At 42.0% G+C, this 27,297-nt stretch overlaps 1 protein-coding gene and 1 non-coding gene across 2 annotated transcripts in view; both read left to right on the top strand.

Annotated features, from left to right (window-relative positions):
- Positions 1-2,330: 2,330 nt before the first annotated feature.
- Positions 2,331-2,436, top strand: LOC113744748 (U6 spliceosomal RNA). The gene has a single exon (XR_003461798.1). It is a non-coding gene; the product is annotated as a U6 spliceosomal RNA (small nuclear RNA).
- A 1,301-nt stretch (positions 2,437-3,737) lies between these two features.
- Positions 3,738-27,297, top strand: part of LOC104933585 (rhamnose-binding lectin) — a 30,819-nt gene continuing 7,259 nt past the window's right edge. The window contains exons 1-18 of the mRNA XM_027275549.1: positions 3,738-4,034; positions 6,194-6,272; positions 6,690-6,722; positions 6,823-6,885; positions 7,139-7,274; positions 7,806-7,915; positions 8,494-8,538; positions 8,657-8,789; positions 8,980-9,077; positions 9,284-9,288; positions 11,303-11,399; positions 11,576-11,608; positions 11,758-11,847; positions 12,002-12,137; positions 12,547-12,656; positions 12,746-12,790; positions 12,888-13,020; positions 13,109-13,212. Of these exons, the coding sequence (XP_027131350.1) occupies positions 6,239-6,272; positions 6,690-6,722; positions 6,823-6,885; positions 7,139-7,274; positions 7,806-7,915; positions 8,494-8,538; positions 8,657-8,789; positions 8,980-9,077; positions 9,284-9,288; positions 11,303-11,399; positions 11,576-11,608; positions 11,758-11,847; positions 12,002-12,137; positions 12,547-12,656; positions 12,746-12,790; positions 12,888-13,020; positions 13,109-13,212 (1,405 nt within the window). The 5' untranslated portion in view covers positions 3,738-4,034; positions 6,194-6,238. The remainder of the gene's footprint in view (positions 4,035-6,193; positions 6,273-6,689; positions 6,723-6,822; positions 6,886-7,138; positions 7,275-7,805; positions 7,916-8,493; positions 8,539-8,656; positions 8,790-8,979; positions 9,078-9,283; positions 9,289-11,302; positions 11,400-11,575; positions 11,609-11,757; positions 11,848-12,001; positions 12,138-12,546; positions 12,657-12,745; positions 12,791-12,887; positions 13,021-13,108; positions 13,213-27,297) is intronic.

Here is a 27,297-nt window from a genome sequence, read left to right as displayed (position 1 = left end):
GGTAAGTACGCTAAGATTAAGGTTAGGGTTAGGGTAACAGGTAAGGAGCTACGATTAGGGTTTAGGGTGTTCAGATCAACACGGGACGACTTAAAATCGCTATAAAGGCTCAATGTGAGCACACATTGAGATTCAGCTGTAACCTCACAACTCTGCTGCTGCGCCACTGGGCTGCAGTACACGTTTGGGCCTAGAAGTGTCGCTTGTTGGGGGGGTGAAATGTTCCAATAACTAAAAAAATCATATTTTTATTGAAAAAACTTTCAGGTTTTGCAGGCATAAAGAAGGCAACACCTCTCACGTAATTTTGCCGTGTCCATCCTTTGCGCAAGGGGCATGCAATCTTCTCTTACGTTCCAATTTGTAAGGATATGTGCTACCGGAAGTAACACAACAGAGCCAATATTTCGATTCTATATATAGGTGGACTGTCACCGGACCAATCACCGTCCAGCGTTCGCAGCGCACGAAGAATCACCACTTCTGAGGGCTCTAGAGTGGGTTATGTGATCTTATGCCTTACTTGTCCTACTATCTTGAGTGGCTGTGTAATGTGGATGGCTTGAGCTATAGCCCTCCGAATAGAATAGATGTCCATAAGAACCAGAAAATTAACATATTTATGTTTATATTTTAGCTCCACAGAGGGCGTCTGGGTGATCTATGCAATGAGGGTGTCACATCACACACAGTCAAGATTGGTGGGTGGGACGGCGGAGAACAATAGTTCACTCACAGCCTCCTCCTCTCTGCATTCCTACCCCACTGCTGCTGGACCACCAACGGGAAACATGTGAGTGATGGTTAGGGTTAGGACAACAGGTAAGTAGCTAAGATTAAGGTTAGGGTTAAGACATCAGGTAAGTAGTTAAGATTAGGGTTAGGGTTAGGACAACAGGTAAGTAGCGATTAGGATTAGGGTTAGGACAACAGGTAAGTAGCTAAGATTAGGGTTAGGACAACAGGTAAGGAGCTAAGATTAGGGTTAGGGTTAGGACAACAGGTAAGTAGCTAAGATTAGGGTTAGGGTTAGGACAACAGGTAAGGAGCTAAGATTAGGGTTAGGGTGTTCAGATCCACACTGGACGACATTAAAATCGCTAAAAGGCTCAATGTGAGACACATGAGATTCACTGTAACCCTAACACTCTGCTGCTGGCGCCACTGGACTGCAGTACCACGTTGGGCCTGAGGTGTCGCTGTTGGGTTAGGGTTAGGGTTAGGACAACAGGTAAGTAGCTAAGATTAGGGTTAGGGTTGGAAACAGTAAGGAGCAAGATTGGTAGGACAAGTAGTAGCTAAGATTAGGGTTAGGGACAAAGGTAGTAAGTAGCTAAGATAGGATTAGGACAACAGTTAGTAGCTAAGAATTGGGTTAGGACAAACAGGTAAGTAGCTAAGATTAAGGTTAGGGTTAGGGCAAACAGGTAAGGAGCTAAGCTTGGTTAGGGTGTCAGCTCCCACTGGACAACATTAAATCGCTAAAAGGCTCAATGTGAGACAAATGAGATTCAGCTGTAACCCTAACACTGCTGATGGCGCCACTGGCCCTGCCAGTCACCACGTGGGGCTTCTGATGGTCCTTGTTCCGCCCTGTTGCGGTCGAAATTAGTGTTCCCTTATATAAGTCTCTATACAAATCCTTAATTTCAAATCTTTATTGAATAAAAACTTCATGGATTTGAGTCCTAACAGACAGGTAACGCCGTAAGGAATTTGGTGTCATTTCTCTCTTGCGGCAGGCGCCTACTGCTCATCCTTTCCTTGTCTCTGTTCAAGTGCAAGTCTATCCGTGATATTTTTTTAGTCGTTTTTTGTAATTAACAATAACCGTCGCTTACATTATTTCTGACTTTCTTATATTATGTGTGTACTGTACCTGGCTTGACAACGTCAACACCGTAGGGTTGATGGCTAGACCTCTACATTTCTGGATGGGCTCTAGCAGTGCGCCGTTATTGCCTGATTTTATGGCCCATTATGTGTCCTACATTCTTTCTTGATGTGGTCTTGGTATGTGGATGTTGTTCTTCCGCCTTCCACCCACCAATTCTGACTGTGTGACGTGACACCTCATTGCATAGATCACCCAGACGCCCTCTGTGACTAAAATAACCATAAAATATGTAATTTCTGGTTATTATGGCACATTCTAGGCTCATAGCTCAAGCCCTCCACATACCAGCCACTCAAGATAGTAGGACAAGTAAGGCATAAGATCACATAACCCACTCTAGAGCCCTCAGAAGTGGTGATTTCTGCCATCACCCTGACGGTGGATTGTCCCGGTACAGTCACCTATATATAGAATTCAGAAATATTGCTCTGTTGTGTTACTCCGGTAGCACATATACTAAAATTGGAACGATACAGAGAAGATTAGCATGGCCCCTGCGCAAGGATGACACGCAAATTCGTGAAGCGTTCCTTCTTTATGCCCAAAACATGAAGTTTTTTCATAAAAATATGATTTTTTTAGGATTATTTGAACATTTCGACCCAACAGCGACACCTCAGGCCCAACGTGGTACTGCAGCCCAGTGGCGCCAGCAGCAGAGTGTTAGGGTTACAGCTGAATCTCATGTGTGCTCACATTGAGCCTTTTAGCGATTTTAATGTCGTCCAGTGTGGATCTGAACACCCTAACCCTAATCTTAGCTCCTTACCTGTTGTCCTAACCCTAACCCTAATCTTAGCTACTTACCTGTTGTCCTAACCCTAATCTTAGCTACTTACCTGTTGTCCTAATCTTAGCTATTTACCTGATGTCCTAACCCTAACCCTAATCTTAGCTACTTACCTGTTGTCCTAACCGAATTCTTAACTACCCTGTTCCTAACCCTACCCTATCTTAACTACTTACCTGGATGTCCTAACCCTAATCCTAATCTAGCTATTTACCTGTTGTCCTAATCCGTCATCTTAGCTTACACTTAACCTGTTGTCCTGAACCCTAACCCGAATCTTAACTCTTACCTTATGTCCTAACCCTAATCTAATCTTAGCTACTGTACCGTTGTCCAACCCAACAGCGACACCTCAGGCCCAACGTGGTACTGCAGCCCAGTGGCGCCAGCAGCAGAGTGTTAGGGTTACAGCTGAATCTCATGTGTGCTCACATTGGACCTTTTAGCGATTTTAATGTCGTCCAGTGTGGATCGAACACCTAACCCTACTGAGCTCCTTACCTGTGTCATACCCTAACCCTATCTTAGCTACTTACCTGTTGTCCAACCCTAATCCTAATCTAGCTACTTACCTGTTCCTAATCCTAATCTTAGCCTATTACCTGTTGTCCTAACCTTATCTTAATACCTTACCTGATGCTACCCTGAATGCCTATCTTAGCTACTTACCTGTTGTCCTAACCCTAATCCTAATTTAGCTACTTACTGTTGTCCTAATCCTAATCTTAGCTACTTACCTGTTGTCCCTAACCCTAATCTTAACTACTTACCTGATGTCCTAACCCTAATCCTAATCTTAGCTACTTACCTGTTGTCCTAATCCTAATCTTAGCTACTTACCTGTTGTCCTAACCCTAACCCTAACCCAACAGCGACACCTCAGGCCCAACGTGGTACTGCAGTCCAGTGGCGCCAGCAGCAGAGTGTTAGGGTTACAGGTGAATCTCATGTGTGCTCACATTGAGCCTTTTAGCGATTTTAATGTCGCTCCAGTGTGGATCTGAATAGGTTCACTCACAGCTCCTCCTGCATTCCTACCCCCACTGCTGCTGTAAAGAGAGTGAGCAGTGGGGGTAGGAACACGGAGACATGCAAGCTGTAAACATGTGCTCTGCTTATTCGCAGCAAACCAGCAGCTCTTGTGAACACACACTACATACAACAACGTACGTGTGTTTAGGAGAGGGAGCGCGGTTGTGTGTGTGAATTTCTCACTGCTGTCACCGTCCTGTCCTGACGTGGACACCAACAACAAGACCTCCAAAACCAAACAGGGATTTCACCTCCACAGTATCGGAGTACGAGAGACAGAAAAGAGGAGGTCTTGTTGCGGTACAGGATTTCAAGGTGAAGATATGTGTTTACATTATATAACATAACACAGACAGGATTGTTTTTAATTCAAATCGTTCAAGTCTTAGATAGTAAGTGATAGCAAGAAAACAAAACTTACTTACACTAAAACCCTATACAATATCCTATTTTAAGACTATATACACATGTATAAATAACATTAAACAAAACCAGTAACAGTAAAATAAAAACCAAGTAACAGTTAACTATGCAATATGTAAGTCTAAAACCTTATAAAGAAGTTAGTCTTTGAGAGACTGTACAGAGAACACACTGATTGTATAAAGTGCAGTATGCATGCATGTATGTATGCAGGTGCAGTTCCACAAACTCACCGGTAGATGTCAGGGTAGGACCGCTGTGTGACGCCGCTGCCTCCAGAGAAACAAACAAACATGAATTATTAATTATTTATGATTATCATCATCAACAACAACAAGTGCTTTAAGGTATATACAGTATTTGCATACATTTATGTCAACTGTTGTATTGTTTAACAATTAAAGAAGAAAATGTAACAATTTACTGCCTGGACAGAGATTAATCAAGATTCTTTTTAAATCAGAGATTAATCTAGGACATCGCTAACAAATCAGGCATGTTTCTGAGCTCTTATTCACCTTAAATCACATGCGTGGAGTAGTTCAGGCAGTGAGGGACAGATGTGCACTCACTGTGATGATTTTATACGTGCACTCTTATTTATAACTCATCATTTATGATGCTACCCGTTTAAAAAATGTCTCATTGTAATGTCAGTGTCATTGTAATGAATCAGTGTCATCAGGACTGGACTGCAGAATCTGAATGACAGCTGGTGGATTTTAAATTGTTAAAATATAAAAATAAACATTAATGCACATTTGCAGCTCGGCTTCTCTCCACACGGTCCTCACAGGGGTCGTCGCCTCACGTGAACTCACGATGAGGAGCAGTGATGGAGTCACGTGTTAGCTGCCTCGATGCTACACACACGGTTCTTTACCTTCAGCTTTCCTCCAGGGGGTCTGCAAACCTCCTTCAGGTGCTTCAGAAACTTTTGCACGAGAGTTGGTCGAAATAAAACTCGGTGAGCTGCAGGTAAATGTGTCCCATGAATCACAGAGAAACGCTCACCTGCACTGTGCCACTGTAGAGATTACACAATTTCCCATGAGTCCACTCTTACTTTGACCACACCCCCTTCACCTGAACCTGACAGATAATACAAAATAAGAGCTGGAAAATAAACACAGCAAGTAAAACATATGTAGTCCTTTATTTGTTCAACTGTACTGACTCATATATATTTTAATATTTACTTTATTATAGATTTTGTTGTCAATCATAAGAGGAAACAATAATAAAAGAGTAAAATTAAGTTATTTTTCTGGTTTGAAAAGTAGCTTAAAGTTTTATTTTGTCAACATGTTATTTTAAATGTTGTCTAGAAATGATCATGTAGTGTTACATGTTTGATGTTTGTCCAGAAATTGTGTTTAATGTAACACGAACGATGAAAGTTTTTAACAGTATTTAACAGTTTGGGCTTAAAATGAATCTTTTGTAAAGCTTATATTGTATGTTGTCTATAAAAACATTTGTGTTAGTGTTTCATCTTGTGAATGATTTGTATCCACGTAATAAAACGTTACTGTCAGATTCTTCTACAGTCTTATTTTGAAATATGAAAATGAATCAGGACTTTACTGTCGTCTGTGGTGGACTTAAATAAAACTCTTGTTCTGGTTTTGAAACCTGGAGAATTTGTGTTCAATGTGAACAGTGAAAAGTTACGTTTAATTAAAGGTTAATTACTAAAATCTTTTAAAAATGTTTCATCTTGCAAATGATTTGTATCCACGTGATAAAACTGTCAGATTCTGTTGAGTCACGTGATTTACAAAAGTAAACTGATGGAGCAGTGAGACAGGTATGTTTACAGATGGTGGTGGTGATGGAGGGAGAGTTTGCTGATAATATATCTGTGAACAGAGGGAGAGGTCTGCAGTGAGTAATGCACTTTGTCAATAACTGTTTTAAACTCTGCAGTAATTCATTCACTTTATCACATTCTGCTACACCCAAGACGCCAAACATTCTGACCTATCGTGTTTACATTGTAAACTGTATTGCATAGGAGTATATTTCTTATCCCAGTAGTATAAATACAGGTGTGCGTGTTCCAACTACCATCAGTCTTACCTGCGACCATCATCATGCTCTGTTTCAGGCTCAGCAGCAGCACATTGCGTGAGTACACTACTGACTGATGGCTTGATTAATTATGACTTGGTTTATATAAATTCTTCTTCGACCTTTGCTTGGATTTCTTGTTGAGGAAATTTAATTTTAATTTAAATCAAAATCTTTTGACTTCTTGCCTAGTAGGAACGAGATAAACCTCCAGATAACTTTCTGAATATATGTTTTTATTTACTAATTTGACTTTTGATAATCTTCTTGATTATAAATTATTTGGTATTTTATTTCATTTAATTGTTTTCTGATTGATGATTGAGCTGCTTAATGGCAGTACTGAAATGTTTTAATCATGGTTCAACTACATGAAACACTTATTATTATTATTATTATTATCATTATTATTACGTACAAATGTTTCAGCCTGTTTAACACAAGTTGAATTTTAACAGTGATCTCTTTTTTTAGTGTTGGCAGCAACCTGTTTGCTCATGACAGCAGGTAAATATCCGGGTGTTGCAATGCTTACACTGTTTGTTTTTTTTCTTAAGTTGCACTTTCAGCTTATACCTTAACATTATATACAACATATGCTTTTCAGATGTTTCCACACAGAGAGTTATCACCTGTGACGATGACCTCAATGTTCAACGCCTAAGCTGCGGTATGACTCACAACTATGTAAACTAAACCGCAGTCAGTTTCTGTAGAAACCCGACTCAGTGTTTCATTTATTTTCATCATCATAAATGATGACATGTAGGATCAGAGCTCTGTGGGTGCGGTGAAGAACGTTTGTCAGCTAATGTGCTAAAAATATTATTTTAATTTTACGATAAAAACAAGTATAGTTGTAGATCATAGTTTCTTATATTCATTCGAATAAGTCAAACAACTTGACTGTTTCCTAATTTCAGACAGTGGAGTGATCAGTGTGCAGGCAGCTCTATATGGACGTACAGACCGTGAGACCTGCAGTGAGGGCAGACCTCCACAACAGCTTACCAATACAAAGTGCTCTCAGCAGGGCACTGTGGACTTCCTCAGGAAAAGGTACACACAAAATAAAACCCAAGAACTTTTCATGTAGTCGGAATGAGGCTGCTGCAGTTTTCTTTACTGAGTTTTGAAAAAACATGAAGTGCTTAAATAAGTCCATTACTACCTACGATATTAGATTGTTGTTAGAAAAACGACCATCCTGGGGTACCGCAGTAGCATACGTTGGGTATGGCAAACACATAATGTCTTATCAGCAAAAGCTTTTGGGCTGTTTCTTCTTCTTTTGGAGTAAATCAACAGAAATGGTTCCGTCTCAGTGGCAGCCATCTTGTTGAAAATCCAATAAACTAAGCCAAAGAGACTGCGCTGTTCTGTACAGTCATTGTACCAAAGATTAGGTTAATCACTACCTTAGATAACAGAGTCAAAGAATGAGAAACTACACCGTGCAGGCAAGAAATGAACACTGACCTCATACTGTATATTAACACAAGTGGTTTGTAATGCAGTATTACACTCTCTGATGTAACCCAAAGCTCTATCTCATTTATAACACCTTTGTTTTGTGTGTGTTTCCTGTAGGTGTGATGGCAAGAGCGTGTGTGAACTGAACACAAATGTCGTCCGTACTTCTGATCCCTGCCCTGGCATCTTTAAATATTTGGAGACCAACTACACCTGCTTCCCAGCAAGTTAGTCACATTTCTGCATGAAATGAATGTGAAGTAAAGCTGTATTTACATTTAAACACCAACACAACAGAATTCAAAGACAGCAAGGTCAGTTCATTTCAATGGAAACACCATGGTCAGTGAATTTAAACATGCAGGGTGAATAAAAACAGTTTTTGAATCAAGTTCAACATTGGTGAACTTTGACGCACAAAGCAGCAAACTTCACTTTCGTTTAAGCGTCCTCTGTTTGAATGACATTCCTTCAAATAAAAATATCTCTAAAGCTCTTTATCAAATGAAATGAACAATCCCCAGTACGGTAGTATAGTGAAATAGAAAGAAGCTCCTCAAACTGATGGGCAGTTGGCACCTTGCATGGCAGCTAATGCCATCAGTGTATGAATGTGTGTGAATGGGTGAATGAGATACGTAGTGTAAAGCGCTTTGAGTGGTCGGAAGACTAGAAAGACTCTATATAAGTACAATCCTGTGAGTAGTTCCCAGTTTCAGGCACTAAATGTTTCATTAAGATGCAATGTGCCACTTTGTTGCTTTTAAAAGTGTCATGTCTAATCTGCTTTATGTTACTTTGACAGTTCGCATTGTTATCTGTGAAGACTCTTTGGCACAGTTAAATTGTGGTAAGATCCTTTTGTTTTTATATATGGTACCATGGTTTCCATTGCATTCTAATAATCATTTTAAAATCATGTGTTCTCATTTAATCACCTGTCTCTTGAAATCTTCCCGTTTTGTCAGATCAAGGTCAGGTTATAATTGTGTACGGTGAATATTATGGACGGCGTGACCAAACCACGTGTTCTTACCAACGTCCTGCCTCTCAGATCCAAAATGTCCACTGCTCAGACTCCACGAGCAAAGTTTCTAAAAGGTACAGCTTCCCATTCTGTTGACTTGAACTTTACATTGGGGGTTGTGGAATTCATGGTTCATATGAACTTTAGCACAACAGTTCAGTCATAGCTGCATCTTGCACGGATTTATGTTTCTCAAATGGCATTCACATTTCATATACCTGCATATATGTGTGCATATATTCACTCATGACTCTATATCCACAGCTGTAATGGGAAAGACAGCTGTATTATCAAAGCGAGCAACTCAGTGTTTGGTGACCCCTGTGTCGGCACTTATAAGTACCTGGAGGTGGCCTATACATGTCAGTGTAAGTGGTTCAAAGTTCCATTTGGCTGTTTCACTTCATAAAGGCTAACCTGTAAATTCAAAATGCCACATTTATGTTAAAACAAAAACTGTAAATAACAAAGTAAATGTATTATTAAACAATAATTAAGTAATAACATTAGGAAGACATCATTTCTTTAGTTTCTTAAATGATCTAACACGTTGTCTGTTCTCTTGCAGATCCTGTGTGAAGATACTGAAACAGTGACATCACAGTTTGAACATTCATTCTCAATAATCAAGAGAGCAATGATGAAAGAAAAATCTGAACTGTAAATCAGATTCTACCAAATTAGTTTGACCTTAATTAAGACTAAATCCATTTTGTTTTATTTCATTTCATTTTATTAGACTGATTGATGGTTTCATTCTTAATGTATGTCATTTACAAGAATTAATAAATGAATAAACTTGCTTTGTCTCGCCAGGCCTTGTCTCATAGACGGGGAAGTCTTGTTATTGTGCATGCCAGTTAACTGTCACCTTTACTGTGTCACTTGATCACTGTTTTTCTTGTCAGAATGCTGTTCAGTGAGTCCATTGTGGATCACATTCATATGTGTTGAGAAAAGAGGGTTGAAATGTGGTATGATTTTAAACTGTGCATTTATAATATGGGTGTGTATTGGTAGGATGTTCCAGAGCTGAAGTGGAGAGGGAGAGAAACATGAAAATACATTTGCAAACAGCTCTCGTGGACACAAATGTCACTCTACAGAAATAATTTATACATAGAAAAATTATTACCCCCTGTCTTGTACAATATTAAAACGTCTAAATAACATTTGCTTATGTATAAATGCTGAGATTCACACTCAGGTTATCAAGTTTATTCAGTTAGAACACTTTAAAATAAGTTTTCTTTGAAATCTCCATCCATTCCCCAAAGATTATGTTCTCGTGTCGGCAAATGATCAAAATAAATTCACGTTGTTGGGGTATCGATTAGCTCCGTTGGTAGAGCAGCCGCCCTGTGTATGAAGGCTCAGTCCTCGCCGTGGCAGCCCAGGATTCGAATCCGACCTGTGGCTCTGTGCTGCCTGTCAGTGCTCAGGTCATCCCTTAGTTATGCTGCCATAGGACTAGACCCCCCCACACACACACTCTCACATTCCTCTCACTTCTTCCGCTGTCTCTGTCAAATAAAGCTTAAAAAGGCCAAAAAGATAAAAAATAAAAAAATGTCGTAGAAAAAGTCATAGAAAATAGAGCCGTTAGCTCTAACTTTTCCAGGCTCTTTTTTGGGGGGGCTTTTTTCTGTCTTTTATTGTTTTATTTATTGTCGTTTTTAAACATTTAAATTAAATAAAAAATGATTCTCATATTTACGTCTGGAAGTTAAAAAAAAAACTTTTTTACCGACTTTTTGTACAATGTTTTTTTACGACTAATTTTCCCACATTTTTTCTGACTCTTTTTGCGTGACACAGCGTGCTTGAGGCTTTTACATTACATTACATTGCATTTAGCAGACGCTTTTATCCAAAGCGACTTACAGAGGAGGACATAAGCTGAGACTTAAATCACATGATCGTATCAGCTGTGACGCTCACTCTCTGACTGGGTCTATGGTGTACCTACCCGATGCCGTATGGCAGCCTGAACACCAGCAATGTTTGGCTTAACAAGACAATTTCAAGGAAATATTGTTTTTAAGCAGACATACCTCATTTATTAACCTCTATTAAAGGTATCACACAGTAATGGGCTGGTTGAACCGCAGATCTTGTTACTTCACATAGCAGGAAACTCGTGTGTATTCATCACTGATGCATTCCACTTTGGGAAAGTCTTGTTATTGTGCATGCCAGTTAACTGTCACCTTTACTGTGTCAGAATGTTGTTCAGTGAGTCCATTGTAGATCAGATTCATATGTGTTGAGGTAAGAGGTTACTATGTCACTGTGTGACTTGTTTTGCATAAAGAGAGGCAGTTCCTCTTGAAATAGATTGGGTCCAATTACAAGAACATCAGAAAATTGTAGGTAATTGTAGCATTTTGTTCAACAGGGAATAATGTTTTCTTCAGCATGACAGACAAACCTAATTTTAACCATCACTAAAGTATCACACATGAGGTGAAACAGTCACTTCATAGATAACATTCCTCTCTGTCTATTTTAACATATAAGGAACTTATTCTGGGTTTTCCCACAGTGACTTGTTTTGCATAAAGAGAAGCATTTCCTCTTCAAACAGAATAAATATTGGTTGTCTCGTACCAACACCATCACTTCAACTCTTCAGACCAGATCTCCTGACATCATGCTCTGCTCCAGACTCAGCACCACACTGTGTGAGTACACAACTGACTGATGGCAAATATAATAATGACGTGGGTTCAAATTAAACCAGGAAGCTTGAATTTGATTTTCTGCTTTCTTCTGGAAAAATTCCTTTATTATAATTAAAAGAATGAATTTACGCAGAAGTAACAAGACAAACTTTAAACATGCATTTTTTCTTTTTCAGTGCTGGCAGCAACGTGTTTGTTCATGACAGCAGGTAAATGGATGGTTAAATGTTTATTTCACTGTGTGACAGAACTCTGCTGCAAACACTGTTTGCTGCTATTCTATTCTTTGGTTGTTATTTTGTGACAACCATTTATGCAGAAAATATGTGCGAATCATAAAACAAACTCGTCATTGCAGGTTTTTCTAGAGCCGACAGTGTGAGTGCCCTGTTCACACAGAGAGTGGTTACCTGTGATGATGCCTACAACGTCCAGCGTCTTAGCTGTGGTATGGCTGAACTTGTTTCGTTTTTTTGGACAAAATATCATTTATGAATCACCAAGTTTTCTGCAAATCATCATTTCACTGTTAAATGAACAAAAAGGTGAACATTCACTGCTTCATCCTCTAAGTTTGAATTGTTTCCCTCTGGTGTGTACAGACCAGGGACTGATTATTGTGCAGTCAGCAATGTATGGACGTCAAAACAGAGAGACCTGCAGTTATGGCCGACCCGTACACCAACTTTCCAAAATAAACTGTGCACTGACAAGCACTCTGGACAAAGTCAAGAAAAGGTACACACAATAAAATTCAAATTAGAAGACATAATTTGTCCTGCTCTACTTATATTATTTTTAGAAGACATTACACCTCATTACCCATTAGGGTGATGCAGCACATATCCTAATTTAGCAGTAACTTGGAAACTTGTCAGAGGAAAAAAGTAATGACTAATCTGCTAAATACTTAGTAAAGTAATGAATAAACTGTTGCAATTGTTAAACGATGCAGGCATTTTTTAATTGATATTGTAATAAGAATATATTGAATTCTTCAAGCCATGTGTCATGCAGGGAAAATATGATTGTGTCAGTGACACCTAGCTCGACTATGTGTAAAGAAAGTGTTATTGTATCGTGATGCTCTTTTACATCATAATATTGATGATTTGTCATCTATGAGCTCTTTATCTGTCCCCTGCAGCTGTGATGGCAAGATGGTGTGTGAAATACACACAAACCCATTCCGTGCTTTGGATCCGTGCGGTGGCATCTACAAATACCTGGACACCACCTATGCCTGTTTCCCAGCAAGTCAGTTTCAGTTTTACATGTAACAGTTAAACAAAGCTACAATTAATAATAATATGTGCAATATGTCTAATGTCATGTATCTCTGACAGACCGTGTCATAGCATGTGAACAGTCTTTCGCATACCTGCAGTGTGGTAAGATCACATTTTTTCTCATTTTAACATATAGTTGTATTTTGTTTGCATTTCAACACACAGCACGATGTATTCATTTCCTTCCTCTATCTGTCAGGTAACGGGCAGGTTATAACTGTCTTCAGTGCTAATTATGGACGCCGGGACAGGACCACATGCTCTTATGGACGTCCTTCTCATCAGGTCCAAAAGGTCGACTGCTCAAGACCCACTAACCACGTTGCTCAAAGGTACAACGGCCCATTGTTTTTGTTAAACATATAAAGCCATACAGATGAATGGATACCTGTATTTACTCACATTCATTTGCATCCACAGCTGTAATGGGAGAAGCAGCTGTGCTGTCAAAGCCAGCAACACTATATTTGGAGACCCCTGTGGCCACACTTATAAGTACCTGGAGGTGGTTTACACATGTCAAAGTGAGTATCTCAAAGACCCTTTATGTTTCATTCTGCTCAAACTAATCTGTGGTCCTGGAAAACAGAGTATATAAAGAATGATGCAGATATACAGTATATCCATGAACTTGAATGTTGACTTGAAGACAGAGCTGTTAATGTTAGCCTAAACTTTAGCATCCAGGAGATGGACTCACACTGTGGTACTACACAGCCAAAGTACTAGACTTGCCTCCTTGTGGTCTGTTGTACTCCACAGCCAAAGTACTAGACTTGGCCTCCTTGTGGTTAAAGGCTCCTGACCAAAGGTAGTAAGTGGACCTTGAGTTGAGAGTTGTCAAACTATTTTCAGGGTGAAGAATGAACTTTGGTAGTCAATGTGTGAAATGCTGGTTTATAAAATGTTATTCTGTAGTTACAGAACATTTTTGTGCTGTCAGTAACTTCATTCATCTGTCTAAAGTCAACATTTGATCTGTTTTGCAGATGCTGTGGAGAAATAATGACAACACACGTGCTTTAAACAAAATGCACATGTCGGCATAATCAAGAAACCAATGAAATGATTCAAACTCTAAACCCACCATATGGCCAAAAGTATGTGGACACCTGACAATTACACATGAATCATGACCATCTCATTAAATGCACTTGCAAACTTAAGTGTCCATACACTTCTGTCCATATTGTGTGAATATTACCCTATTCTAACTCTAACAGATAAATCCAAATGACAAAACAACTATTTAATTAGCCTTTGATTGATTTTCTCTGCTGTGAACTCTTGTTTGATTGAACTTTCTGTCATATGAATGTTACTCTTCTTTGTGCTTCACAAATAAACTTTGCATTGCATAATATTCTGCGTCATTGCACTCAATGAACTAGAGAGCTCTGTTATCTAAAATATCAAAAATACCTTAAAATTGACTTTTAGACAAATGCTTTCATGTGAACTCATTAAAACAAACAAAAAGGATTTAGACGGCTCTAATAACTTGAGTACCTTACAGGAGACAGTTGCTAATGGTTCATAAAGTTGTGGTATAAGAGATAATTTAACAGTGATTGAACAAAAAGAATAATCCAAGACAGGAAAGGGCAACGTTTGCCCTCCCAGAAGAGAAGGTAGCCCCCATCCAGAGCACGGCCTGGGAGAGAAACTCAGTCCAGCATGGTGGCCTATGGTTCTATTCTAATCAGGTTTAGATTGTTAAAATATGTTAGAAATAGGTAGACCAGCAGGCTGCAGTTTAATGTTTGGCTTAACAAGGCAATTTCAAGGAAATATTTGAGGGCTGGCATCCACATTCAAAGCACCGCCCTGTCAGGTGGGGCCAGAGGTAGCTCCCCGCCTTTATAGGGACAGGTGAGGGCAATTTGTGCCTCTTTGTCTGAGGCCTGGTTGTGTAGCAGGGTTGCAGTGTCTGTGCGGGTAAGGGAGGGGTTGAATGAGAAAGATGTGTTGTATTTTGCCTTATGGGAGAACTAATGAGCCTTTTGTATATGTTATTTTGGTGTGACTGTCCTGAGGTGATCCGGAGTGAGCTCTGTGGTCCCTGTGTGAAGAGGAGTTTAGTGAATTGGAGTTCATTAAACTGTGACACATCACTAAAATATATGATCTCTCTTTAGGAAAAGACTCTTCCCTGTTTAAACCAGAGTGGAGCCCGTCAACTATTGTGTCACTTTTCAGCTGAGCCCCACATTGACTGAGATTTAAGGCGGAACTGCATGCTTTAACCTGAGCCCATTCACCAAGGATGTTGGCAAAATGTGTTTTATGGGATATACAGTTTCAACGATGTAGATGGTTGAAGATTGCCTTTTTTATATATATAGATTTGATTGCACTACTGACATTTGTGAACCTTAACCAACTGAATCTCAGTGTACTTGTGTCTTTGGGGTTTTCTTTTATAGCAAAGTCAGACGGATGACCTCAGTCCACACTCAGATGGTCAGTGTCTGGGCTGATATAGGTTCTCTTCTGTGTCTATTTGCCCCCCTTTGTAACCTGGGTGAGGTCACAAACTGTTTTCAGCATGGACAGTCATTTAACCTCTAGTAAGGTATCACACAGTAATGGACTGGTTGCACTGCAGATCTCGTTGTTCACATGAGCAGGAAACTCGCGTGTATTCATCAATGATGCATTCCACTTTGGCTGAGTCTTGTTTATTGTGCTAGCCAGTTAACTGTCACCTTTACTGTGTCACTTGATCACTGTTTTTCTTTGTCAGAATGTGTTCAGTGAGTCCAATTTGTAGATCATATTCATATGTGTTGAGATAGAGGGTTTTTTGATTGTGAAATGATGGCGTGATTTTAAACTGTGCATTTATAATATGGGTGTTGTATGGTAGGATTGTTCTCCTGAGCTTGGAGTGAAGAGGGGGATAAAACATGTAAAATACAATTTGCAAAACGGCTCTCGTGGACACAAATGTCACTCTACAGAAAATAATTTATACAAGAGAAAAATAGTACCCCCCTGTCTTGTACAATATTAAAATGTCTAAATAACATTTTGCTTATGTATAAAGACTGAGATTCACACTCAGGTTATCGACGTTATTCCGTTAGAACACTGTAAAATAAGTTGTTCTTTGAACTTCCATCCATTCCCAAGGATTATTGTAGCCAGGTGATAAAAAACACTCAGCTTAACAAAAGAAAGAGACTGTTTATATTCTCAGTATCTTTATTGTAATGTTCCAAATCGCTAAAGCGTTAATTTCCATTACAATTAAATGCCACACCCACCTAGATACCTATTCTACAGCAGCCAATCAGACTTACGCAAGCCAACGCTCAGACCTGTCGTCTCGACAGTGAAGTGCAAAGGCGCGGTTTGTCCCGGTCCTTGCCGACTTCAGCTAGAAAAGCGAAGGCAAAGTGCGCTGTTGTCCCGGTCCTTTCCGACTTCAGGCCAGAAAAGCGAGGTAGTGCCAAGCGCGCTGTTGTCCGGCCTTTCCGACTTGCGAGCCGAGAAAAGCGAAGTGCAAGAAGCGCTGTTGTCCCGGTCCTTTCCGACTTCAGCCAGAAAGCGCGAAGGTGCAAAGCGCGCTGTGTGTCCCGGTCTTTTCGGACTTCGAGCCAGATAATAAAAGCGAAGTTGCAAAGCGCGCAGCGCCGTTCCTTGCCCATTTTGGCGCCCGGGCGAAGCCACGACCCGAGGCACGCCCCCCCGAGGCGAACATTTTCCGTGGCGTCCCTAACGGGCGCGCCCGTAGCGCGGCCCGGTGCGCCGTGGCGGGCCGACCGGGATGTGGTGTGGGAGCCAAGAACCCTCGGTCCTGTCACCAACGCCCCCCTCTTCCGTTCAACAACCGGAGCGGCGCCCGCGGTCGGGCGACCCACATCCGCTAACATTAATGAGCAGTATCGAAAATTCACGAGGTTTTTTTGATGCTTTTTCGGGTCGTTGTGAGCCCAGGATGGGGAAGGGGTAACTGGGCGACCCGCAGCGAGAGATAGGCGCCTGGGGTGGCCACTGCATAGCTAAGAGAACCGGGGCCGCTGTGTCCCGAAGGGGCCTTTCCGACTTCGGAGCGCGAGAAAGGCGACGATTGAAAGCCGCTGTTTGTCAAAGGCGCTCGCTTTCGACTCAGCTAAAAAGAAGAGCAAGAAGTGCCAAAGCGGCGGATGTTGTTCCCCGGGCACTTTCCGACTCCGCAGAACGACAGAAAAGCGCAGGCCCCTCAATGTGTAAAAGAGGAGAAGAAAACAGGAGAAGAACCGGAGTTTACCTGTGAAAATGGAGGTAAAACAGTCGGAGCGCACATACCCCACCTGAGTGACGGAGCAAAGGAAGAAGTTGTTTCGGTGCGACGAGTCAATTAATCCGAGGGACGAAAAAAAACAGCTTGTCGTTGCCATGCTAGGGCTCTGTGGCTAACAGGCAACCCGGGCTTGTCTTCATCTGGGAGGGAGCTGCTCACAAGGTCCGCAACTGGCGAGCTTCAGCACTTCATACACACGGCACGGGGAGCGAGAAGAGATGTGCATTAGCTGCTCTGCTTGCATTCCTACCCTTGTAGTCCGAGTGCTAAAGAAAGCATTGGTGCATATTAAGTTTATGCAGAGTGAGACTGATAGTGAAATTAATGCTCTCAATATTTTCTGAACATGGTTACATTGTGAGTTATCATTCATGTGATGGAGAAAAGTCTATATTTAGAAGGGGTAATGAGTAAGTTTTCAGTATGGTGTGGGAAGTAGATCATATATTGTTGTTTGGTTGGTACATTATTTGTTTTTTGTTTTTTATGTGTTAATCTATGGGTAGTTTATGTGAACGGTATCTATTGTGATGACTTAGTAAACTGAGCTTAAAGTTACTAGAGACACCCTAAATCTTCCAATCTTCTCATATGTCCAATGTTCCAGTGTACCCTTGAGGTCTTTAACAGATGATTTGGCAAGTGATTTGCACATTTGCATCAGCATTACCTTGTAAAAAAAGAGAATCTTTCGTATTCGTTATGAGTACTAGTGTATTTTGTTTCACAGGAAATTGTCCTTTGGGCATGATAAGACAACAATCTAATCAACCCTAGTAACACAGTACACCTGTGTTTTTGCTGTCAAAATGCTGTTAAGAGTTCCATTGTAGAGTCCAATGCTGAAGTAAAACACCTATTGATAACCTGTGGCTTTTCCCGCATGTCGTAGTCCCCATTTCGCCAGTGCTTAGTCCATTGGGCGGCTTGGGAAGGAGGGTGGCCGTTCAAGTCTGCAATGGGACCAAATGAGGAACCGAGTCAGGCACTCCGGGCACTTGCCGAGTGTGCCCTTGGCAGCACAGCGTATCCCGCCACAACAGGACTGCTCGCTGGATGCTTTCCAAAATAGGGGGATGGGGAATCCCAAATCAAGCTCCCACCATCTTCTCCAAATTGGCCTGTCTATGGCCTGGTATCTGCAATGTGTGTGACTGGTGAAAAGCAGTAACATAAAATGAGAGTTGTAAAAAGAAGTTCCCGGCGGGGATTGAAGAAAGATCTCGTCTCGTTCTCTACCACCATTTGTGTCCACTCTAGTTATGCGTTCTCTAGTCAAATAAGATTTCGGTGTCATTAAACTCAAAACAAAAGTAGCTGCAGAGTCTTCTAGTTATAGTGTCTGAGGGGTTTTTTTTATGATTATGTGTTCTTTTTTGCAGTAATTCTGCTAAAAGTACCTTAAATTAGACTTATTTTAGACAAATACTTTTATCGTGAACAGTTTGGATCGTTCCTGGCGTACGGGTGGCAGAGCCGGAGGAGGGTAACAAAATGTCTGTGAGGACGTTCAAGAACGAGGGCGGCAACAGGTAGCAGAGGAAAGCTGAATGAGCCAGTGGTAGGGAAGTGGGAACCTTTTGTTGTGACCAGGCAACGTTGCCAACGTTCTGGATTCATCTGAAAGGGTTTTCAGCTGTGTGCCAGGCTAGGGGGGAGAGCCCGGTCTGTATCAGGAGACATAGGTATAAAGCATTTGTGTACATAGTACAGGCCTGGACTTTCATAATCATTATTGTTAAAGGATTGTAAGCGGTGGCACTACCGGTGCAACTGAGGGCAACTGTGTCACGAGAAGTTAGTTGTCATCGATCATGGAACTGATTAAGTTTCGTTCCTACAGAGCGTGGTGGGGGTAGAGAGCGAGAGATCAACATGGTGGGTCCCTGTCAATTATGATGTTTGATGTCATGGTGTGTAGTTTGAGCTTGGGGTGGACCCAGCAGGTTCGTAATTTTGTGAGTTCAGCTGGACGGTGGATGGAAATGGACAACATAGTGGGTTTCATCGATGAGGATATAGAGAGAGCAATGCAAGTGGATGGGGTCTGTTTCACAGGACACCACAACGGTCATCGGCCTCATCCAGGATGGTGACGCAGTCTTGCTACAGACGAGATTGAGCGCTGGTCTGCTGGTGCGGTCCAGAACAATCTCGAGCTAAACGGTGCTGCCAAAAACCTGTGGAGATTCTCTGCCTCTTCCATCACTGTTTTCATATTCAATCGAATTGAGGAAAAAAAAAACAAAGAAAAAAAAGGAGTGGTGAATTCTGAAAATGCTCACTGGAGACAGAGATGTTCAGCTCAGTGTTGACTGTCTGCAAGGTTGTTGAAATAGATTTGTGTGTGTTGAGGGCTGGGGGTTGGCTCTAGGGTGCGCTCTTTGCGATGGGTGTGGTTTGCTGGGTGGTTGTGGGGAGCGGACTGGGCGCACACCTGGCATCGAATCACCGTCTGCCGAGCAGGTATTTAGAGGCTGGCCTCCTAGCAATGTTCACTGGCGATTGTCACCCCAATTGCGGTAGATAAGCCAGTCTCTCTTGAAGAAATTATGTTGAGCAATTTTCTACATGATGATTTCACTGAATTTTGGCCTCCACTTCCTGAGTCGTCTCACTCTGCAATTTTTGGGTCCATGTACCACACCCACACCAAAGATGCCCTAAATAAATGATTTATTTGTATTAAACATAAAAATCAAATGAAGGCCAAACGTTCACAGATGTGTTATGTGGGTCATATCAGCACCAGCACGGACACGCAGCGACACGCTATTCGAGGACCTCACATCATGGAATTTCATTCAACAACACAAAAATAAATTAACAAACAGGAAAATACTAATTTCACATTTAGACAGTGGCAACATCAAGCTGCAAATACAATAACCAGTGGTTCATGTGTAATGTGACAAGAAACAAGCTCACAATTGTGGAAAGCCTAGAAGTAGTAGTCCACAAACTGCCTGACGTTTTAAATGCTGTTCATTAATGTCCGTTTATGTTTTGCAAGTGGATGATCTGAAATCAGCTCGTCTCCATACTGAGCATAACACGAAATATAATGGACAGAATTCATCTATTGTTCCGACAGAAAATGTGATCCCTTCAGTTCAACAACACATTTCACTTGTCTACTCACAAACACAAGTCTAAACACAATATCAATAGCATTTCCCATAATTATTTTTCAGACGTTATTGTGTCCCCTTTCAGGGGGGAAATGTATTTTGTCTCTCGTGTATTAGCTACCATTTGTTGATGCGTGCGAGAAACCTCACAAGGCGTTTTAAACTACACGTGTTGTTCTGAAGGTTATTCTTCCAGAATCCGCGAGACTCTTCTGACTCTGGATGAAAACATTCAGTTTTCTGCACAATAAAATTCTTTTTTCAAGGTGCCCTCTTACACACCATGGAACTGGGATCACACCAATGGAGCCGTGTGGAGCAGCGAGTTGGATTTAAACTGCACTAACAGTTGCTTAGGTGGTAGCGCAGAGGTGTTGGTAGTGCTTGCTAACATCACACAGTTAACATTTTGACTTTTTACTCCCCAACCAACGAAGGGATTTCTGGAAATCCCGTGGACACAGCTCATGTGTGGGTTGAAACACCTGTGTGTGGAACGGATGCTTTGCATAAGTGACTCAACTGAAACGCTAATCTGAAGAGCGCCTGAAACTAGAATTCTTCAGTCTCAGGATTCCAAATGTAATGATCACGGCAGTGATGACTTGTTATGATAACACCTACTATTATTCGGTTTCCAATGCCCAACTACAGATGAAACAGGGTGGGAATGAACGCGTGGGAGAGAGGAAGCATCGCAGTAAGGAGAAGGACAGAAAAGATGTAAAGGTGGAGGAAAGTAAGCCAGCGTGTATACTCCGTTTGGGAGCCGGAGATAAGCCGGGCCCTTGGGGTCATCAAAGCGATCCATTGTGCGCAAGCTGCATGATCATCATGCGAGACCGTAGGTGAGCCGAGAACCATGAGAAGGACCTGGTCAGCAGACCCATCCAGATAACCAGGCGAAGGAGAAGGAAGCCTGCAACAGTCGCTGGCTATACGATGAACTCGCTGCGGTCACGTTAAAAGCCCTGGATATGTTGAGGGGGACGGGTAACAGAGACACCTGATAATATCACATCCAACCCTTGATTATGAGGGCCACAAAAAAAAACACATCCATATCCTACCATGAAGTCTTACAAAAGAGACCTCCACTATTGGCCTGGATCTTTAGATGAGCGCGGATGACAGAGGCCAGCGGAAGTTGGTGTGGAAGTCACAGCGGGTACAGATCGGCGGGGGGCGTAAAATGTTTCTGCCGGCCGTTAAATGTGGCTTTGATCCCGTCCTACTCGAAGGCTCCAGGAGGCATCTAGGTGGGAACCAGCGGCGTGCAGACACCTGGATAGTGACGGCTGACTCATGACAAAGCTGTAAACACAACACATTCATGTTTGCTGTTATTTATGGCACAATCCAAACATAAAGTGTGGGTGTTGTGTGTGATAATTATATGATGTTGGTAGACTTATCAGGCAGTTTGAAGTTGCGGTGGCTGAGGAATACTCCATAATTAAGAACAACCTGCAAAAAGGAATAAAAAAAAATTAAAGGGATTAAAACGGACTGTTTCGGAACATTCAAGACAACACGTGAACTCATAAGGTAACAGGTTTCCAAAAACGATGAATCTATTGTAAACGCTGGAAATGATTCAGTAGATTGCAAGCCCATCATTAAAGTTCAGAACCATCGCGTTGGTTTTGTCGCAGGTTTAGCCGCGTGCAGCTTCGGGCTGACACCCATCCCGCGATGGTAGATGGTTGTCAGGTCATGTCCGTCCCGCGGCCGTCCGGAGCAGCTCACGCACGGCCTTGTGCCAGCAGGAGATGCAAGTGTTTCACACCCTCCTGTGGCAAGAGGAACAAAGAAGCACAATCACATGAAACTTCTCCTGTTGATCTGCACTGACCTGTGATCAGGCCAACGTGTCGCTGTCATTCATAGTCTGTTTGTCACACCAAACCAACCGGAGACAAGTGTAACTAAGGTCCACTCCACCTGAACTCAACTGGACGGTCGATCCCGGCTTGCTCCTTGGTCTGTACGCTTGCTCTCGCTCCTCCCTTGCCTCTCACCTCTCTCTCCCTATCCCCTCTCCTTGCTGTGCCTAATGTATCCCCACCTATGCTTCCATCGACCCTTCCCATTGCTCGGCATGCATTTTCTTACCTTTACCTCGTTCCTTGCTTCCATAGAGAGAGACGCCTCCCTCCTTTTAGAGGAGGAAGACAGTCAGAGCAGAAAAACTTGCTGCACAGCCCACAGCAGACACATCTATACTTTAAGTAACAGCCCACTACCTACCTCTATCACCTCAGCTGGTTTATGTTTTTTACCGCATGGGCTCTTGTACCAATTCGGCCCCCCCATCTATCCCGTGTACAGCTGTGTGTCCCGATACCACTCTGTAACCGGTGTATTTTCCAATGCTGTCTCATCCCCCTCGACCTGCTCCCAGAATTACCTCACCTTATACTTTCCCCACACCCCCCCCATCTGAAAAACAACATGTCATTATTGGCATGGCGTACTCAGCATGATCACCATGCAAAGCATGTTGTGATGTTGGCAGACTCCACACCGTTTCACTGAGAATCTCTTTGAGCGACAGCAGATCGGCCTTGGTACGAATAAATAAAAGTACAGAGGAGAGAGGAGAATAAAGCCTCTCCGCTGGTATTAGCTGAGGTGGAGTCTATGCTTCTCGTTTGGCTCCTAACGAAGGCGGTCGCATTTTTTCCTCTTTCCTCCCCTTGGCCGCGCCTGCTCTGCTTCCTCTTGTCTATGTCTCTAGTCTTTTGTCGATATATATTTGAAAGAGACTCTCTGCTGCACTGCTCTCCAAATTAAATCAAAGCATCATGGATTATGATCAACTGCTCTAGCGCAAATTGACACCCATCTTCTCAACGAGGAGCTCGGGTTCGGGGAGGGAACCTGTATGTCAGGCCGTAACGTTTTGCCAGCTGGTTACTACTCGTGGACGCCGGGAGAAGTGGCGGGGTCCGTCGTGTCCCGGGCGGCTTCGTTCTGTGGGGACGTGAAGATATCTACTATAGTCGGAATTTTGAATACAAGTGTTTTGCTGATTGGATCGGGCATTTTGCACTGGTTCATCGAGGGAATCAGAACAGAAAACGCTGACAGCGTGCAAAGCCCCATAAAGCTGCCGCAATGATTGGACCGGAATATGGATAAATCACAGCTTGGCAACGCAACTGAAAAACCATCACATTTTTAACATTTTGACTTTTTATTTTATTTTGAAAATTCTTCTTTAATTTCAATTCTATTAAGTCTGAAAGTAAGTTTGTGCACGATATTTTGTCCAACTTTTTTTCCAGCATTTGAAAACTTTTTTTAAAACTTTTTTTCCTGTCTTTATTGTCGTTATTTAGTTGCCATGTCTTGTATTACATTTAAACATTTAAATTAAAAAAAAAGATTCTCATATTTAATACTGGACAAGTAAAAAAAACAACAAAAAAAACTTTTTTGTGACTTAAATGACTTTTTTGACGATGTTTTTTTTACGACTTTTTAAACATGTTTTTTTGACATCCTGCTTTTATTATGTTATTTATGTTAAAATGTTATTAAAATGAGTGTTTAAATGTTCATGACACCTGTACACAATTGCTTTTTTAACGACTTTTTTTGCGCGAACAGCGTGCTTGAGGCATTAGATCACATGATCGTATCAGCGTGTAAGCTCCACTCTCTGATTGGTCTATGGGTGTAGCCTACCCGATGCCGTTACGCAGCCTGAGCACAGCAGGGCGGCCTGATGGAGGCGTCTGAGTCCCTCAGCTGCTTATGGTCTCTGGGTTCCATGTAACAGAGGGGATGTTTCTACTAAATTGGCCTGCAGTGGCCGACACTGCATTGGAAGGCAGGCCGGACACACGAGGGTAACACAGAGGGGAGGACGAGGACAATCAGAGCCCCCTGAAGACACAAGAGACGAAAAACATTCAGCTGTGATTCAGCCAATGGAAACGTCACATCCACACCTCCATTCAAGTCATAAAACTCACCTCCAGGTTGGGGAAAAACCTGTCTGTTGTTTCCAAAAGCTCCTCCATACTGGTTTGAATGTCTTTCTATGTCTCTGGGTGGAGAGCACACAGACAATTCGATTCAACAAAACGGGTCAAAGATATACACAACAGAAACTGTTAATGTTGTTCAACGGTTGTTCTGATCACGGATGTATTAAACATCCTGTTATACTGTGATGTAACAAAAGAATAGACATTTAAAATGTGGGTGTGTGTTGTGGTGTGTGTGTACCTTGTCCTAAGGAACAGCACTACATTCTGGCCCCACATTCAGAGCTTCTCCAGGTAAGAGGCCCAGCTGTGCTGGCGCCACGATGTGACCCGCCGTCGGAGGGACTGACCTCGGGAGAGCGACCCTGGATGGAAGAGCAGACACACAGACTTAATGTTCTTCTTCCTCCGATACCAGATCAGTGTGTCGTTGTTTTAATGTGTTTGATCAGAGAGTGAATGCTCTCGGGAGTGTCAGTTTGAGTCCTGCTCCTGTCACATTTATTAATCTTACAATCTTTATATTCAACTTGATTCGAGAAACAGGCTCCACTGTGACAATGTAAGCTGCGGATATTTTTAATTCCTACACGCTCAAAAAGAAGAAGACTTCACAGTCTGTGAGGCTTTGGCGCCCTCTAGTGGAACTGAACGTGAACATCAGCAGGACAAAAAACTAAACACCAAACCCTGCTCCTCCTTATATGACAGAAACAATGGTCTTTCAAATCAGTCTGTGTGCTCCTGGACTCTAAAGTGTGGCCAGGTACGAGATCCACCTGTGCAAGGTCGGGGGCGTGGCCTCAGAGCCCGCAGTAAGCAGTGTGCTATGTGCATGCTGACTGAGAAGAGCAGATATTCAAGGGACCTGCAGAAATATGGTTGATTTCAGACAAACATTATGCTGAAATATATTTTCTGCAGATGTATTTAAGTTCCCTGTTAAAGGGCCCGACTTCACAATTGGTTAAATACATCCCGGTTTTTATTCCTATGGAAAGTTTACAACTTTAAAAACCCCTTCCCAGACTTTTTGGCATTCCCTTGCTCAGGTGAGTCCCCGTAACCATCATCAGTGATGCTTGTCTGTCGGGGACTGCAGACTGCACTGAGCTGTCTGTCCATTTAATGAACGCGTTAACGATGTATGAAGATCACTGCACTCTATAGTTTATGCAAGTACTGAAGATATAACCAACTCATTCTATCCTGGTTAAGCGCTATAAACATTATTATATTATATTGTTAGTAGTAGTAGTCTTGTAGTATTAATTTTATTATTATTATTATTATTATTATTAGTAGTAGTTTGTAGTAGTATTTTTCTTATTAGTCAGTAGTAGGCAGTCTAGTATGTTATTTTATTTTCTTATTGTTATTATTATTATTCTTTAGTAGTAGTTAGTCTTGTTCTTATTATTTATTATTATATTATATTATAGTATTAGAGTAGTAGTAGTAGTCGTAGTTGTATTTTATTTTCTTAGTAGTAATTAGTAGTAGTAGATTGTATTATTATTATTATTAGTCGTAGTAGTAGTAGTCGTATTGTTATTATTATTGTTTTATTATTATTATTAGTATGTAGTATTGGTTATTATTATTTTTATTATATTATTATTTATTAGTTAGTAGTAGTAGTAGTAGTCGTTCATTGTATTATATGTTGTTATTATTATTATTAGAAGTAGAGTAGTATGTAGTATTGTTTATTATTTTTATAATACTATATTATTTTAGTAGTTAGTAGTAGTCTTGTATTTATTATTGTTTGTTCTTATTATTATGATGCTTAGTTGTAGTAGTAGTAGATATGATGGTTATTATTATTATGAGGAGTAGTAAGTATGTTATTAGTATGTTGTTATTATAGGAGTAGTAAGTAGTTAGTAGTATTGTGTATGATGTGGTCTATTATTATTAGTAGTTAGAGTCGTCTTATTATTCGTAGCGTAGTGTATTGTTATATGATTGTTGTTATTGTAGTAACGACCGATTTATGTATGTCTATGGTAAATTGTTAGGAGGGTACAAGTAAAAGAGACCAATACCTTAAATTATTATACTCAACGTGCCAGTACTCGAGGTATAAAAGTACTCAGTTACTCTTGAAGGAACACTTTCCACCAGGAGGTGTCTATGACGTCATGACGTCTTTAATAACGGCAGGGACAGGCTTCATGACGTCAGGTGACGCGGACCTGTTCGACCTTTAGACATAATAACGCGAAGTCTTGTTCCGTTCATGTAATATCAGGACTATTATTCTCATGGGCATTTTATTCTATCCATTACCATTCATTTTATAACTCATGAGCATCTATTTATATCTCCTGAGCATTATTTCTCTATCATCGCTTTCCTATATTATGGTTCCTTCCGCCGCCGGAGATCTGCGAGGCTCCGTTAACGACGCACGCTCCCGTTCCCCCGTTCGCTGAACGGGGGCCGTCAGAGCTTGCCACCCGTGCGCCCGTGCGAAACCGACACCTGGAGCAGCTCTCACCCTCCGCTCGCCACCCCGGATCCGCGTGCCACCTGCTTCGTCTCCCGCGCCGGGGTTCAGCGCGCTCGCGCGCCGAGACGCGGGAGAGACACCGAGAGATGGGCTCCGCGGGCGCCCTCTTCTCTCCTCGGACCGCCGCTGCCGTCAGGCCCCCCAGGTCACCGTGCCGCTGGTGACGACGCCGAAGGGTCCGCTCCTTGCAACGCACCTACCCCTATCATCCTCTCTCTATCTCTGTGTGTGGTGTGTGTGTTGTGGTGGTGGTCTCTATACACCTAATCTACCTCTCGCCCGGCCCCAATATTCCCTATCTCTCTACTCAATCTATAGACCTCCCACTCTGGTGTATCTACTTCTTTTGTATCTATCCCCCCCATCCTCCATCCACCCCTTCTATCCTCCCCGCTTTCCCCTTTCCGCACACGCCTTATTTTCCTGTTTTATTTACCTTTCCCGTGTCCCTTCCCTCCCGCCGCTTTCCCGCCCCCGGGCGGCTTGTGCCCCCTTCCTCTTCTGTTCTGTTCGTTCCTCTTGTTGTGCTTTTCTCGCCTCACTCGTTTTCGGGCCTCTTCCCCCCGTCTGCCCCCCTCTTTTCCCTGTCCTCTTTTGCCTTTGCCACCCTCTCCCTGTTGTGCTCGTTTTCGTCCATGGCCTCCCCTTTTGGCTGCTCTGTCTGCCCCTTCCCC

This window comes from Larimichthys crocea, unplaced genomic scaffold (assembly GCF_000972845.2).
Source record: "Larimichthys crocea isolate SSNF unplaced genomic scaffold, L_crocea_2.0 scaffold148, whole genome shotgun sequence".
NCBI classification, from domain to species: domain Eukaryota; kingdom Metazoa; phylum Chordata; class Actinopteri; family Sciaenidae; genus Larimichthys; species Larimichthys crocea.
This window is presented reverse-complemented; position numbering and strand designations above follow the sequence as displayed.